General features: G+C 42.9%; 1 protein-coding gene across 1 annotated transcript in view; it reads right to left on the bottom strand.

Moving 5' to 3' along the window:
• The window catches only part of LOC126291781 (uncharacterized), a 110,364-nt gene that overhangs the window by 55,414 nt on the left and 38,619 nt on the right, over positions 1 to 16,331 (bottom strand). The window contains exon 2 of the mRNA XM_049985473.1: positions 14,876 to 15,071. Within this exon, the coding sequence (XP_049841430.1) occupies positions 14,876 to 15,071 (196 nt within the window). The remainder of the gene's footprint in view (positions 1 to 14,875; positions 15,072 to 16,331) is intronic.

Here is a 16,331-nt window from a genome sequence, read left to right as displayed (position 1 = left end):
CATTTTCGTGGAAAAAACACTACCTTTTGACGGTAATCCTCCCCGCGCTTGTTCTGTATTACGTGGCGCAATTTCTTAATGGTCTCGCAGTAACCATGTGCACTGATTGTTTGGCCTCGTGGTAAGAATTGAATCAGCAAAATACTTTTTCTGTCCCAAAAAACGGTGCACATTACTTTTCTAGGTGTCGAGATTTCCTTAGGCTTAGCCTTCGTTGGGGATGAAGTGTGCCTCCATTCCACTGATTGCCGTTTTGTTTCAGGGGTGTCGTACGATACCCAAGTTTCATCCCGCGTGACTATCCCAGAAAGAAAACCATCGTCTTTTCATTGTAGTGTGTCAAAAACAGAATTGCACTGCCCACCTGTTGCTTTTTTTCGCGTTTTGGGTACCCAACGTGATCAAAGTTCTCAAAATTTCAGTTTTTCAGTAACAATTCCATGAATTAGTCGTCGTGAGATTTGTGGAACTTCCATAGCAAGGGCACTAAGTGTTAACTTACAGTTGTGCTTAATCTTCTCTTCAATTGTGTGAACCAGTTCGTCAGTAACCAGAGACGGGCGTCCACTTCGTTCCTCATCGTGCACTTGATCACGTCCTTCATTGAACAGTCTGACCCATCTTCTAATCATTGAATCCCTCATAGCACTTTGTCCGTAAACCTCACAGTTTTGCCGATGAATTTCCTTTGGTTTAAGTTTCTTTGCATTTAGAAAACGAATCACAGATCTAATTTCACGCGCGGCGACGGGCCGGCTGGTGTGGCCGAGCGGTTCTAGGCGCTTCAGCCTGGAACCGCGTGACATGCCTCGGGCATGGATGTGTGTGATGTCCTTAGGTTAGTTAGGTTTAAGCAGTTCTAAGTTCTAGGGGACTGATGACCACAGATGTTAAGTCCCATAGTGCTCAGAACCATTTGAACCATTTTTGAACGCGGCGACATTTTTAATTACGGCTGACATTATGAATAAGCGCTACGAAGCACACGTCGGCAGCAGCGATCTGAAAATGGCGCACATGTCTTCTCCTTGAGTCAGAGTAACTGCCGCGCATGCTCGGAACTGCGATCGTAGCGCTGCAGCGGATAGAAATAGAAACGGAACTTACTTTGTGGACGACCCTCGTATAAGACACAATTTTTCGGTGTTGTTTGGAGTACGTAGTTTTATGTTTATGAACATTTAAAGTAACCCGTACGTCTCTGCATCACTTTGGAAGATTATCAAGATCCAACAGAATATTTCTGCATCTTTTTTGAGAGAGTACTTTACTATAAGTAACTGCATCATCCGCAAAAAAATTGACGTTGCTATTTACGTTGTCAGCAAGATGATTAATATGCGTCAAGAACAACGGGGGACCCAAAACGCGGGGGCATAACATCTGTCGATGACTCTCCATCCAAGATAGCCTCCTGTGTTCTCCCTACCCAGAAATACTCAATCCAATGACAATTTAACAGCGCATACGATTAACAAATGTATGTGTGTACCGAGTTAAATGCTGCTGAGAAGCTATGTGAACCTGACTACCCTAATCTATGGCATTTACTGCGTCCCCTGAGGAAATCGTGATTTGGACTTCGCATTGGCGATGTTTTCGAAATCCCTGCTGGTTGGCGTGGAGGAGGTCATTGATTTACAGATACTTCATAATGCTTGACTGTGTAATTGCCTATCCACACAGCTAAATCATATATGCTAAGTTCGTCAACAGAGAAAGCCGCTTTACGCTAGGTCTGATGGACTGTAGTCTTCAACTTACAAACTAGAGTCTTACAGACGTTCTCATTATAACTGATCAAGCGTGTGCACATCTCAGGTCGCTCGCGGCACGTTAGCGGAGTTTGCTGTGCATTTTTTTTTATTGTAAAAGCAACGATTTGGTGGTCTCTTATTTCAGTAGTGGGGGGGCAAGGTTACTCGCGTCCGTGACATATCCAAAGTCACACGTGCCTCCTGGGTGGTGCTAAATGAGTAACAACAACAGGATGAGACCCAACTGCACGAAAAGGTCTCCCGGTCATAGAATGCAGAGCAGACAAGCAAAAAGTGCTTCTCAGGACCAACAAGTTCGTAGAATTCGACCATATTTTCGCATATGCCAACTTAACATGGAAGGAATAAGAAGATCGAAATGTGACTATCTATCCAAACCATCGAAAAACCATACATTCGATGTCATAACGCTCCAAAAAACACACACAGCAGATGATCAACACATAAAGAGCTGAGGGAAAATACCAGGATATAAACCAATAGCCTCAAATAAACATCCGAAACATGGTCTTACAATGTACGTCAAGCATAATATGAAAAATTATCAGGAAATTTCAGTAAGCAGCGAAAACGATGTTTTCACAATTACAGCAAAAATTGATAGTGTAACAATAGTCAATGTCTACAAGCCTCCCGGAGTAAGCTGGCCTACTCCTCCTTTACTATCTCAACAGCATCCATCTCTATTCCTGCGCGACTTCAACGGCCGTCATAATCTATGGCGATATTGTCAAAACGACGGTAACGGTGAAGTTCTTTGTGAATGGATATAAGCCGAAAACCTGAAAGTAGTTTTTGATGCCAAGGATCTACCTACCTTTCATTCAGGACGTTGGAACAAAGGTTATACACCTGATCTGCGCCTCACAACTCAGCTTCACAGCACCCATACCCAGATACGTCGGTCAGCACTTAAAGCAGCATAGACTTATTACTCTAGACTGGAATATGTGTACCCCTTGTGCAGTCGCATCCGAAACCAAGGTGGAATTTCAAGAAAGCTAACTGCGCTGGACTGAAGTCAGAAAACAAACAGATAACAATATCAGATGGATTAAGCCAATACACAATAACTACAGTCAGTTTATAGGCATAATTAATGGAGCAGCCAGACGATTTATCCCCAGAGGCTATCGTGAAGAATATACACCTGGCTTGAATGAGGACAGTAAAAAATTGCTTGAAGAATGTGAATAAAATCCACCTTTTAGCAAAGCTACGGACCTTCTGCAGTCAATGAGAATAGGAAGAAGATCTGGCATGAAACCGTAGAATCATTCCACCACACACATTCAAGTCGCAAAGCCTGATCCGTTATCAGAAAACTTATGCAACAAACTCAGCACCGGCAACACATAAAACTGCCATCATGATGAATGATTTTGCCAAACATCTAACCTCAAATTCCAAGAGCCCAAAGGATAAGCAGCCAAAAAGGGAAATCAAAACCCAGTGCAACGCCTAGAAAAGAGCAGCCCCAAATTTCTCTAAATTTTCCTATCCATTCAATGAAGAGGAAGTAAGAGATGCCATCAGCAACATGAAAGTTGGGAAGGCAGCTGGATTCGATGGGATGTACCCTGAATTTCTCACACAATGTGAACCAGCAACTATCAAATGCCTTTCTAACTTCTTTTCAGACATTCTCTCCACTGGAAATCTCCCACCACTATTCAAGAAACGCAAGCTAATAGCAACCGTTAAACCGTTAAACAACCCAATAAAAGTAGAAAGTTACCGCCCAATAGCCCTCTTAAGCGTTACTTAGAAAGTACTTGAACGTCTCATCTACAACAGGATCTATGAAACGATTAATATACAAATACCCATAGAGCAAGCTGGATTTATGCCTGGTAGAAGCCGTAATGACAAAGTGTTTGCATTAACAACCCATGTTGAAAACGGATATGAGAAGAAATGCGTAAGCATAGCTGCTTTCTTGGATCTATCCACCGCCTACGACACCGTATTGCGAGAGGGCCTTCTCTTAAAATTCGTGAGCATCATTCAGTGTCAGAAACTCACAAACCTACTCCAAATTTATACTGATAACGACAGAAGCGAAGTCTTCAGAGTATGTGACGGATTACCTCAAGGATCTGTATTGGCCCCTCTCGTTTTCACTTCATAAATCTATAACCTGCCAGCCACAACCTCAAGGAAATTCATATATGCTGATGACATCTGTTTGGTAACCCAGAGCTCTAGTTTCACCTCTGCTGAAAGCACATTAACTGCCGACATGGAAATCCTGGATTCATACTTCGGGAAATTGTGCCTCCACCTAAACCCTCAGAAAACTGTTACTTCAGCATTCCACCTACAAAACAGACACTCTGACTATAAACCAGAAGTTAAACTCCGAGGCCAAACCTTGAAGAACTGCAGCACACTGAAGTACCTCCGAATAACACTCGATAGGTCCCTAACTTTTCGACAACATCTCTCCAACGTGGCCACAAAAGTGAAGACCCGTAATAATACCATTCAGAAGCTTGCTGCTACCTCCTGGGGTTGCAGTGCTCAAACCCTAAGATCAACTGCTTTGGCACTACCATACTCTGTCGCTGAATACTGTTGTCCAACTCGGATGAACAGAGCCCACTGTAGCAAGATAGATGCGCCACTCAACCAGACAATGCGACTTATCACAGGCTGCATACGTAGCACTCAAACTGCGTGGCTACCAGTTTTAAGTAACATCCAACCTGCAGCTCTACAAAGATCAGATGCTCTCCTGAAGACCTGGAGAAACATTCAGTAGAACCCCCAGCTACCTGTACACAGCGATATATTAATAGCAGAACATCAGCGTCTGAAGTCAAGAAAATAGCCTTGGCGAACTGCACAACATCTTGTAGCCTCCGACTTTAACATCAATAGAGAATCAGTGGGAAGAATCGTCTGTGTTCAACGGTCATCTGGTTGAAAAGCCTTCAATGCGAGTTCCAGGTTTCACACTCCCCAGACGCCAGTGGAGAACCATCAACTGCATCCGAACAAGACAAGGGAACTGCGGATATCTAAAGCACAAATGAAGCTGGGCAACATCTCCAGATTATGACTGTGGAGCTGCCCTGCAAGCAACAAATCACATTGTTGGTGAATGCCCGAAACCAGCCCTTGGGGATTAATAAATTAAGTCCACCATGCATCAACTGAAGGGCTCAACTGGATCAAGAGATTGGACTTAGAAATCTAAGAACTTGTGTCATGTGTAGATAATTTAGCATAATACTTTGAACATTTAATTCTGTACATGTATTTTGCTTGTCATTTCTTACACTGTATACCCTTAAAATTATGTATTTGATCCAAACTCTGTATCATCATATGATAAATAATAAATTTCACTAGTAACTAGGGATACCTATTAAGTTTGGCTTCATAAGTTTCCAGCAAGGTTGCCACATTGCAGACTGGTTAGGTGCCGTCTTCCGCCATTGCTGAAAGTTCGTGTCGTCATCAGTCCTCTGTTCAACCGTGGACTGTCCTCTCAGGAGCAGAGACGGTGATCTCTGCTCAGATATGACGTCACTGGACAGTCCTTGCACTGTGGTTGGTCCTCTGTTGGACAAGGGATCCGCTTACGAGATGGTAGCACCCAATCAAGTGGACGAGTTACCAAGCCTGGAAATTGGAGAAGGCTAGCTGTTCCAGGGTGTGTGCTGGGCGACATATGTTCATCCCTTCCTTCCAGGCTTTCCTATTCCTGACACAGAACACTATACGAGGGTGAGTCAAATGAAAACCTTAAATATTTGTTTAAATATTAAATACTGTGCAGAAGTGGTACAAAGATGTATCGCTTTTCAACATAATCTCCCCCACGCTAAATGCAAGTCCTCCAGAGCTTACCAAGTGTATAAATTCCTTTAGAAAAAAAAAAATTCTTTTGGTAGTCTGCGCAACCACTCATGCACCACGTGGCGTATCTCTTCAACAGAACGGAACTTCTTTCCTCCCATTGCGTCTTTGAGTTGTCCAAAATCACTTGGGGCAAGGTCTGGTGAGTATGGTGGATGAAGAAGACACTCAAAATGCAGGTCTATCATTGTTGCAACTGTTGTACGGGCGGTGTGGGGCCTTGCATTGTCATGTTGCAAAAGGACACCTGCTGACAGCAATCCACGTCGCTTTGATTTGATTTCGGGCTGCAGATGATTTTTAGGAGATCTGTGTATGATGCACTGGTGACAGTGGTCCCTCTAGGCATGTAATGCTTCTAAATAAAGCATCTTCCGTCCCGAAAGAGAGCCAGCATAACCTGCCCTGCTGATGGTTCTGTTCGAAACTTCTTTGGTTTTAACGATGAGGAATGGCGCCATTCCTTGATCGCTCCCTTTGTTTCCGGTTGGTGAAAGTGAATCCAGGTTTCGTCCCCAGTAACGATTCTTGCAAGGAAGCCATCACCTTCTCGTTCAAAGCGCCGAAGAAGTTCTTCACAAGCATCGACACGTCGTTCTCTCATTTCAGGAGTCAGCTGCTGTGCTGCTCTAGCACCCATCTTGCAGACACTTTGTGAAACTGGAGCACATCATGCACAATGTGGTGTGCTGACTCATGACTAATCTGTAAACATGCTGCAATGTCATTCTGTGTCACTCGGCGGTTTTCCTTCACTATGGCTTCAACTGCTGCAATGGTATGTGGAGTCACAACTCGTTGTGCCTGACCTGGACGAGGAGCATTTTCCACTGAAGTCACACCATTTGCGAACTTCCTACTCCATTCGTAAACTTGCTGCTGTGACAAATATACGTCACCGTACTGAACCTTCATTCGTCGATGAATTTCATTAGATTTCACACCTTCACTACGGAAAAACCGAACAACAGAACGCTGTTCTTCCCTGGTGCAAGTCGCAAATGGGGAGGCCATCCTTATATTGATACTGCGACGGTATGTGTGCATCTGCACTATGCTGCCACCTACAGGCCATTCTGCACGATGTCTGTAGCACGCTTACCAACTTACAGGATAACGTCGCGAAATTTCGATTTGTTATTACAAATTTAAGGTTTTCATTTGACTCACACTTGTACCCCGACAGACAGGTGACATGTACGCTGATGGCACAATGAGCTACGTCATCCTTATAGCTGCCACATTACCTGAATCATTTCCGTCAATCGCCATGTGCGTTAAAAGGGGTTGCCAAAAAAAGACGATTCCTAACCATCGATCACTTTCAGCAACCGACCTTCCCCCACAAACTGCCATAAAATACTGCTCCTCAACAGAGATATGGCATCGTCCACGGGAATTATGCACTATGTTGTTTGTAATTTCGTACACAACGTTAAGGAGATGAGGACCAGAGTGGTGCAGCATCTGTCATCGTAGGAGAAGCAGACAGTAGCAGAAATGATTAGTGAACAAGTTAACACAACAATTACAAAGTTTACTTAACTTGTATTTCCCCTTGTGAACGAAGACTCGTTAACCAGAGACCAGCTCGTACCTCTACGGTAGCAACTGGTATGAGGCGCGCAGTCCTAAGCATGACTTATGTTGCCACAAGGATGAACCTCGAAGTGCATGTGGGGCTGAGTGATTGCCGTGGCGCAGAGGGCGGTCTTGGTACGAAGCCACGGGAGGTGTGCCTCGTGAGGCGCACACCGTTCGGTCAACCAGGTCCCATGCGGCTGATATAGGTGATAGGCGAAAACTTTCTATTCAACTGCCAACTTGAATACGAGGTGCGACTATAAAGTAATGAGACTGATTTTCTTCCCAAGATATTGATAGCATCTGACTCTCAAAGCGTTCTTAAAAACATTCAGTACAGTCGATGGAACAGAACAACCAACAGTTACATCTTGGATGTAATATCTGAATATATTCGTAACACACGCACGGGCCGGACGATCCATTTGTTGTGGGTACCTTCTCACTCTGGTATCCTCTATAATGGTGAAGTTGATGCATTAGCGAAACAAGCGGCAACCTTACGCACCGTCCTGGATCTGCGCCTTCCTTATACAGAGTACTTACGTGAAGTCAGGAATCACGCAAGACAACAATGGCAGGAAATGTGGAACGTTTCTCAACAGACAAAAGGCGGTTATTTCGCAGTGCTACAACCTCGGATTCCTTCACAGCCGTGGTTCATGAGGACACATCTGGACCGATCCACGATTTCTACCATCATAAGACTCCGCCTCAATCATGCCTCTTTCCCACAACATCTACATCGGATGAACGTTTACATGTTTACCAGCATGTGAGTTTGATCCTGAGTCCGAAGCTGATGTCAACCACATCTTATTTAAGTGCCTCAAATTTGACCGTGAACGGTTGGTCTTTCTGAAGACATTGCTGAGTATAGCCTACCATCTTCCTCAATCAGCTTCTTCTCTAGACGTTCGTCTATATAAAGTGATAGTTAACTTCATCAAGAGTACTGGTCACAATCTGGAGGTTTTAATGGTGTACGTAAATTATAAATATGTCTTGCTGATGACGAAATTTTAGAAGTGGTGTGAATTGTAAGCCAAGGCATTTTTAATTATTTTCCAATTCAATTCAATTCAATTTTTAAAACATTATGTACAAACCTGTAACATTTTCAAACATTATGTACAAACCTGTAACAGTTAAGCTTTTTATTCTTGTAAATATGCATTTCTGTATTTGTTTATTCAATTATGTGTACATTGTCACTATGTGATGCCGATGGCTAAGTTGAGTACACACTCAAAGGCCAAATTAAAAAAAAAAGTGGTAACCCTGCAGGTTTGTGCAGGGACAATATCTTTGACCTTGGTCTATAACCACACTGGACTCGCATTCGGGAGGACGACGGTTTAATCCCGTCTCCGGCCATCCTGATTTAGGTTTTCCGTGATTTCCCTAAATCGCTTCAGGCAAATGCAGGGATGGTTCCTTTGAAAGGGCACGGTCGATTTCCTTCCCCATCCTTTCCTCACCCGAGCTTGCGCTCCGTCCCTAATGACCTCGTTGTCGACGGGACGTTAAACAGTAATCTCCTCCTCCTCCTCCTCCTTGGTCTATAAGCTGCTTCTAGTCCAAGCGGCACATTCATGCAACTGCTCCATCGTGAGTTGAGCTGTAATACATTAACACGTGTTTGTGTCTCTCGTCACAAAAATGGAACCACATAATATTGCGCAACAGTATGCTATTTCATTTTGCGTTAAATTGGGTGAAAACCTGACGACAACTTTCGGTAAGCTTCAGAAGACTTTTGGAGAGGAGGTTATGTCAAGAGCTAAATTTTTCGTTGGCATAAAATGTTTAGTGAAGCCAGAATGCACGAGGAAGATGAAGACCGCAATGGACGACCATCAACCTCAAAGACGGATGTCAACTTGGCCAGGGTGCGTGAACTTGTACGATGTGATCGAAGATTATCCGTGAAAATGATTGCAGAAGAATTGAACATCAATCGAGAAACGAATCGTCTAGTAACAACTGAATATCTTCGTATAAGAAAGATTTGTGAAAAAATCCTCCCCAAAAATCTGACACCACAACAGCGAGAAACACGGGAAATGTGGCAGTCGATCTGTTAGAACAAACTGAAATCAAACCAGAATTGTTGAGCCGTGTTATCACTGGTGATGAAAGTTGGTTTTTTCAGTACGATCCAGAAACAAAACGCCAAAGTTCGCAATGGTGCTCAAAGGGATCACCCAGACCAACAACAGCTCGCATGTCAAAGTCAAAAGTGAAATGCATGCTCGTGTGCTTCTTTGATTCCAAGGGAACAGTTCATAAAGAGTGGGTGCCTCCTGGACAAACAGTTAACCAATATTACTACAAAGAAATTTTAGAAAGACTTCGTAAAAGAATTCTGATAATTGGATTCTGATTCACGATAATGCGCCATCTCATACTGGTCTGTCAGTACAGCAATTTTTAACATAAAAAAGCCGGCGGGGGTGGCCGAGCTGTTCTAGACGCCACAGCCTGGAACCACGCTGCCTCTACAGTCGCAGGTTCGAATCCTGCCTTAGGTTAGTTAGGTTTAAGTAGTTCTCAGTTACAGGAGACTGATGACCTCAGAAGTCCCATATTGCTCAGCGCCATTTCAACCATATTTTTAACCTCAAAACAAATTTCAGTAGTACCACAGTTATCTTATTCACGACGTATCTCTCTGTTCGACTTTTTTCTGTTTCCAAGAGTCAAAACGGCGGTCAAGGGACACCATTTTCAAACACCACAAGATGTCCAAAAAGCTGTGATGAGGGTCTTGGAGGATATTACAGAAGATGAGTTCCAGAAATGTTACCATCAATGGCAGAAGCGCTGGAAAAAGTGTGTGCAATCAGAAGGGGACTACTTTGAAGGAGACAACACTGAAACTGACTAAAACAGTAACCAACATTTTATATTTACATCAGCGTCATTACTTTATTTTTGCACCTCGTATACTGGTAGGTTGTTACCAATACGTCATATCACACATTCAGCTACGACATCTCCATCATGTGTGTCTGTAGATAACACACTGGCTAACTCATTCTTTGAATCCGTATCTACTGCAATGAGATACCCAACTCTGCTTTAAACTGCAGTCAGTTCCCCAAAAAAATCACACTAAGTGATGTGAAATTTATATGACACCTTATCTAGTATAGTTTGACGCACTACATTCACACTCTGTTTATTAATGGAATGAGACATAGGATGTGCATTTCTCTCACTGCATTGGTCTATAGTTCCGTCACTCATTTTACACTATTGCATTTCTAAGCACTAATTTTGAAATTATGTGGCTTTGTAGGTGGAAGACAGTGCTGCCAAAGCAGAGTTACTAAACACAGCCTTTCGAAATGCCTTCACAAAAGAAGACGAAGTAAACATTCCAGAATTCGAATCGACAATAGCTGCCAACATGAGTAACGGAGAAGTAAGTATCCTCGGAGTAGTTAAATGGCTCTGAGCACTATGGGACTCAACTTCTGAGGTCATCAGTCCCCTAGAACTTAGAACTACTTAAACCTAAATAACCTAGGGACATCACACACATCCATGCCCGAGGCAGGATTCGAACCTGCGACCGTAGCGGTCTCGCGGCTCCAGACTGTAGCACCTAGAACCGCACGGCCACTCCGGCCGGCTCGGAGTAGCGAAGCAGCTTAAATCACTTAATAAAAGCAAGTCTTCTGGCCCATAGTGTATACCAATTAAGTTCCTTTCGAAGCATGCTGATGCATTATCTCCATACTTAACAATCATATACAACCGTTCGTTCGACGAAAGATCCGTACCCTAACACTGGAAAGTTGCACAGGTCACACCAATATTCAAGAAAGGTAGTAGGAGTAATCCACTAAATTACAGGCCCATGTCGTTAACGTCGGTATGCAGCAGGATTTTGGAACATACATGGTGATCGAATAAAACGGTCTACTGACACACAGTCAACATGGGTTTACAAAACATCGTTCCTGTGAAACACAACTAGCTCTTTATTCACATGAAGTACTGAGTGCTGTTGAGAAGGGATTTCAGATCATTCCATATTTGTGGATTTCCAGAAGGCTTTTGACGCTGTACCACACAAGCAGCTTATAGTGAAATTGCGTACTTATGGAATATCGTCACAGTTATGTGACTGGATGTGTGAGTTCGTAATAACTGACGCAAAGTTATCGAGTAAAACAGAAGTGATTTCTGGCGTTCCCCAAGGTACTGTTGAAGGACCTTTGCTGCTCCTTATCTATATAAACGATTTGGCAGACAATCTGAGCAGCCGTCTTCGGTTGCTTGCTGATGTCGCTGTTGTTTATCGACTTTCAAAGTCATCGGAAGATCAGAACAAATTGCAAAATGATTTAAAAAAGATATCTGAATGGTGCGAAAAGTGGCAGATGATCCTAAATAACTAAAAGTGTGAGGTTATCCACATTAGTGCTAAAAGGAACTCAAACTTCGGTTACACGATAAATCAGCCTAATCTAAAAGCCGTAAATTGAACTAAATACCTACGTATTACCATTAAGAACAACTTAAATTGGAAAGAACACACTGCGCGGCTGGTCCCGGCGGAGGTTCGAGTCCTCACTCGGGCATGGGTGTGTGTGTTTGTCCTTAGGATAATTTAGGTTAAGTAGTGTGTAAGCTTAGGGACCGATGGCCTTCGCAGTTAAGTCCCATAAGATTTCACACACATTTGGACGTTGGGAAGGAACACATAAAAGATGCTGTGGGGAAGGCTACCCAAAGACTGCGTTTTATTGGTAGGACACTTAGAAAATGTAACAGACCAACTAAAGAGACTGTCTGCATTACGCTTGTCCGTCCTCTTTTAGAATGCTACAGCGCGGTGAAACAGTTCAAAGAAAGGAAGCACGTTTTGTATTATCGCGAAATATGGGAGAGAGTGGTACAGAAAATGTACAGAATTTGGGCTGGACACCATTAAAAGAAAAGTGTTTCTCGTTGGGACGGAATCTCCTCACGAAATTCCAATCACCAACTTTCTCCTCCGAATGCGAAAATATTTTGTTGACACCGAGCTACATATGGAGAAACGATCACCACGATAAAATAAGGAAAATCAGAGCTCATACGGAAAGATACAGGTGTTCATTCTTTCCGCGGGCTATACGAGATTGGAATAATAGAGAATTGTAAAGGTGGTTCGATGAACCCTCTGGCTAGCACTTATATGTTATTTGCAGAGTATCCATGTAGATGTAGATATAGGTTGAAGGATTGGGATTTTTTGTTAGATCCTTGACAATTGCAAGCGTTGGTTTTAGAGGCCTGCACAAGTAGCTGGGTATCTACATGTGGACTCTGCAAACCACTTTGCAGTGTGTGGTGGAGGACTCCCAGCACCACGATTTTCCCTCCATTTTCTGTTCCACTCGCGAATAGCGTGGGGGAAGAATGAATAATGGCAAAGCTCCACATGAAATTCAGTATCTCTTGTTTTTCTCTTTGCGGTAGTTCCGCGAGAGGTATGCGCAAGGAGGAAATATATTAGCCAACTGTTCCTCGATATTGCTGTCTAGAAATTTCCGCAGTAACCACCGCTGTGATGCTCAACGCCTCTCTTATAACATCTGCAACTGGAAATTGTTAAGCATCTCCATAACGTTTTTGCGAAGACCGGGCAACTCTGTGATGACAATCATTCTAGAGCTCATCAGATGTTTCTCTAATCTATTTTATTTCTTAGTTTTAGGAAAACAATTTCAAAGGCATGTTTCAAAATTTTTGTTGATCTTTCTTTAGGCCATTTAACCTAAACAGCGCAAACCACTCCACACATCACCCGTGTAGCAACCTCCTGCAAGATATGGACCACTGACCTATTACGCGGAAGCCGACACCTCTGCACACAACAGCACAAGTCAGGGAATCAGAGGCTCACATTGCCGTAGAACCATCTGAGCCTCGGGTTCAGACCCTCCAATCGGCTCACTACCAAAGGCCTGTTTAATATAAATAAAATCGTACAGATTTTCTTTCTACAAAGTAATAGCCTGTCTCACAGTTTACTGCGCCACATTTTGAAGCTGTATGAACGAACAGTGTTAAACAGTATAGCTCAGTGGTACTGACTATTACACTACTGCTCATTAAAATTGCTACACCAAGAAAAATTGCAGATGATAAACGGGTATTCATTGGACAAATATATTATACGAGCACTGAATGTGATTACATTTTCACGCAATTTGGGTGCATAGGTCCTGAGAAATCAGTAGCCGGAACAACCACCTATTGCCGTAATAACGTCCCTGATACGCCTGGGCATTGAGTCAAACAGAGCTTAGATGGCGTATACGGGTACAGTTGCCCATGCAGCTTCAACACGATATCACAGTTCATCAAGAGTAGTGATTGGCATATTGTGACGAGCCAGTTGCTCGGTCACCATTGACCAGACATTTTCAATTGGTGAGATATCTGGAGAATGTGCTGGCCAGGGCAGTAGTCGAATATTTCATGTATCCAGAAAGACCCGTACAGGACCTGCAAATTGCTGTCGTGCATTATCCTGCTGAAATGTAGGGATTCGTAGGGATCGAATGAAGGGTAGAGCCACGGGTCGTAACACATCTGAAATGTAACGTCCACTGTTTTAGGTGCCATCAATGCGAACAAGAGGTGACCGAGAATTGCAACTAATGGCACCCCATACCGTCACGCCGGGTGATACGCCAGTATGAGGATGACAAATACACGCTTCCAGTGTGCGATGTCGCAAAACACGGATGCGACCATCATGATGATATAAACAGAACCTGGATTCATCCAAAAAAAATGACGTTTTGCCATTCGTGCACCCAGGTTCGTCGTCGAGTACACCATCGCAGGCGCTCCTGTCTGTGATGCAGCGTCAAGGGTAACCGCATCTGTTGACTCAGGGATCGAGACGTGGCTGCAAGATCCGCTACAGCCATGCGGATAAGATGCGTGTCATCTAGACTGCTAGTGATACGAGGCCTTTGGGATCCAGCACGGCGTTCCGTATTACCCTCCTGAACCCACCGATTCCATATTCTGCTAATAGTCATTGGATCTCGACCAACGCGAACAGCAATGTCGCGGTACGATAAAGTGAAGTCGCGATAGGCTACAATCCGACCTTTATAAAAGTCGCAAACGTGATTGTACGCATTTCTCCTCCGTACACGAGGTATCACAACAATGTTTCATCGGTTGGAAACTTTCCTCATGTCAGCACGTTGTAGGTGTCGCCAGCGGCGCCAATCTTGTGTGAATGCTCTGAAAAGCTAATCATTTGCATAACACAGCATGTTCCTCCAGTCGTTTGAATTTCGCGTCTGTAGCACGTCATCTACGTGGTGAAGCAATTTTAATGGCCAGTAGTGTATAAATGAAGTCTTAGAGATTTTCTTTCTTCAAAATAATAGCCTGTCTCTCAGTTTACTACGCCACATCTTGAAGCTCTATGAACGAACAGTATTCAGCAGTGTAGCTCAGTTATACTGAATAACAGAAAGTAAGAGTGAAGTTCGTATCTTGTTGCTGAACACTCCACTTTGTACTATATCCTCGAAGGTTCTCCTTAGTGGAATTTAGGATAAGCGTTGAATGACTGATTAATTAGTCAATTAATTAATTGAGTAGTATGAGATACTCACGGAACCGAAGAACCAACTACGTTGACCTTGCTGACGTATAGCGACTCCATGAACGGCTGCTGTACGAAACACACCATGATGTCGTGGACAGTTCTATTTCTTGGGTCATACATTACGCATTTTTTTGTGAGTCTAAACTGCGTAGGTGGGTCGAAGTCCCTCTCGTTCAGGTACTGTGAATTGCCTGCTAGCACCACTGCAAAGCGAAAAAACAAAGAAATTGGTAGATCGTCTTGGAGCGATTCAGAACTATCGATTATAATATAGTGAGAAAGGAAAGGAAGTAATGTTGATATTAAAGAAATTTCATTTTTTGTTATATTTGTCAGTTGGTTGTAATTACACGGGGCAACTGTTGCACAGCCATGCATAATTTTTTTTTTAATTCCATAAGATTCTCTTAGTGTCTGTAGCAGGTTACTAGGTTTAATCATATGGTCCCAGTAGAATACTCAACGCTGAACACTTATTTGTTTTTAGGTATTACTCATATACAAGAGGAAAATTGGTATGGAACACCAAAGGAGAAGTGCTCACGTTAAATATGGCATACGGGAGTGATGCAGCGTTTGACCTCTACCGTTCAATCAGAGCATCGAAGAAGCATTTTGGGAAATGAAGTTGCCGAGTGACAGCTATAGCATGGCGTTTCATAATGGTGGAAAGCCTAAGAAAAGGATGATTTGTCAACCAATAAACACAATTCGACAATATGAAATGCTGCCAAATATTTAACATTCTGGGATAATAACGTAGAATATTTTGCAACATTTTATATCCAAGATCGAACAGAAAGGCTGCAGGACGAAGGAAAAAATGCTCTGATTAAAAAATGTGTAAGATTAGGATACAGTGTTTCTGATGAAGTGGTAGAAGAAGAAATGGCACTCAATGCGGATGACATAGGTGAGGCAACAGTGACGGCACGTAATTATACATTCTAGATATTCACAAATTTTTAATTTCTGATAAATATAAGAGTCTGAAATTAATGGCATCTGCTGTATAAAAGTTATACTTATGAACATATTTATACAGTTTCAATAATAATAATAATAATATGCATATTGTCTGTAAAAATGTAGAATTGTTTTTGTCCCATTTCGTTGTTTTATAGATAACTAATACAGTTTTTGCCAAGAAAGAAATTATGTTCAAGTTTTCACAACTCTCCGTTTCGTACTTTGCTGTAGTGGGAGTTTTCGTGCTTCTTTTTCGGACAAATGTACAAGATCGCTAATACATGTTTTCCAGAGTTAAATTCTGGACTGAAGATCAGACACCCTTACGTTGCACTAACACAGAAACTTACGCTAGCTACACATTTGTAATCACACTTATCTTGTTTTGTCACTTTCTCAGACAACGTATTTGCTCCTAGAAGCCCTAGTTCCTTTGCAGCCGAGTGATTCTAGGCGCTTTAGTATGGAACCACGCGATCGCTACGCTCACAGGT

This window comes from Schistocerca gregaria, chromosome 9 (genome assembly GCF_023897955.1).
Source record: "Schistocerca gregaria isolate iqSchGreg1 chromosome 9, iqSchGreg1.2, whole genome shotgun sequence".
NCBI lineage: Eukaryota > Metazoa > Arthropoda > Insecta > Orthoptera > Acrididae > Schistocerca > Schistocerca gregaria.
The sequence above is the reverse complement of the archived record's forward strand: the minus strand, read 5'-3'. Positions and strand labels throughout refer to the sequence as shown.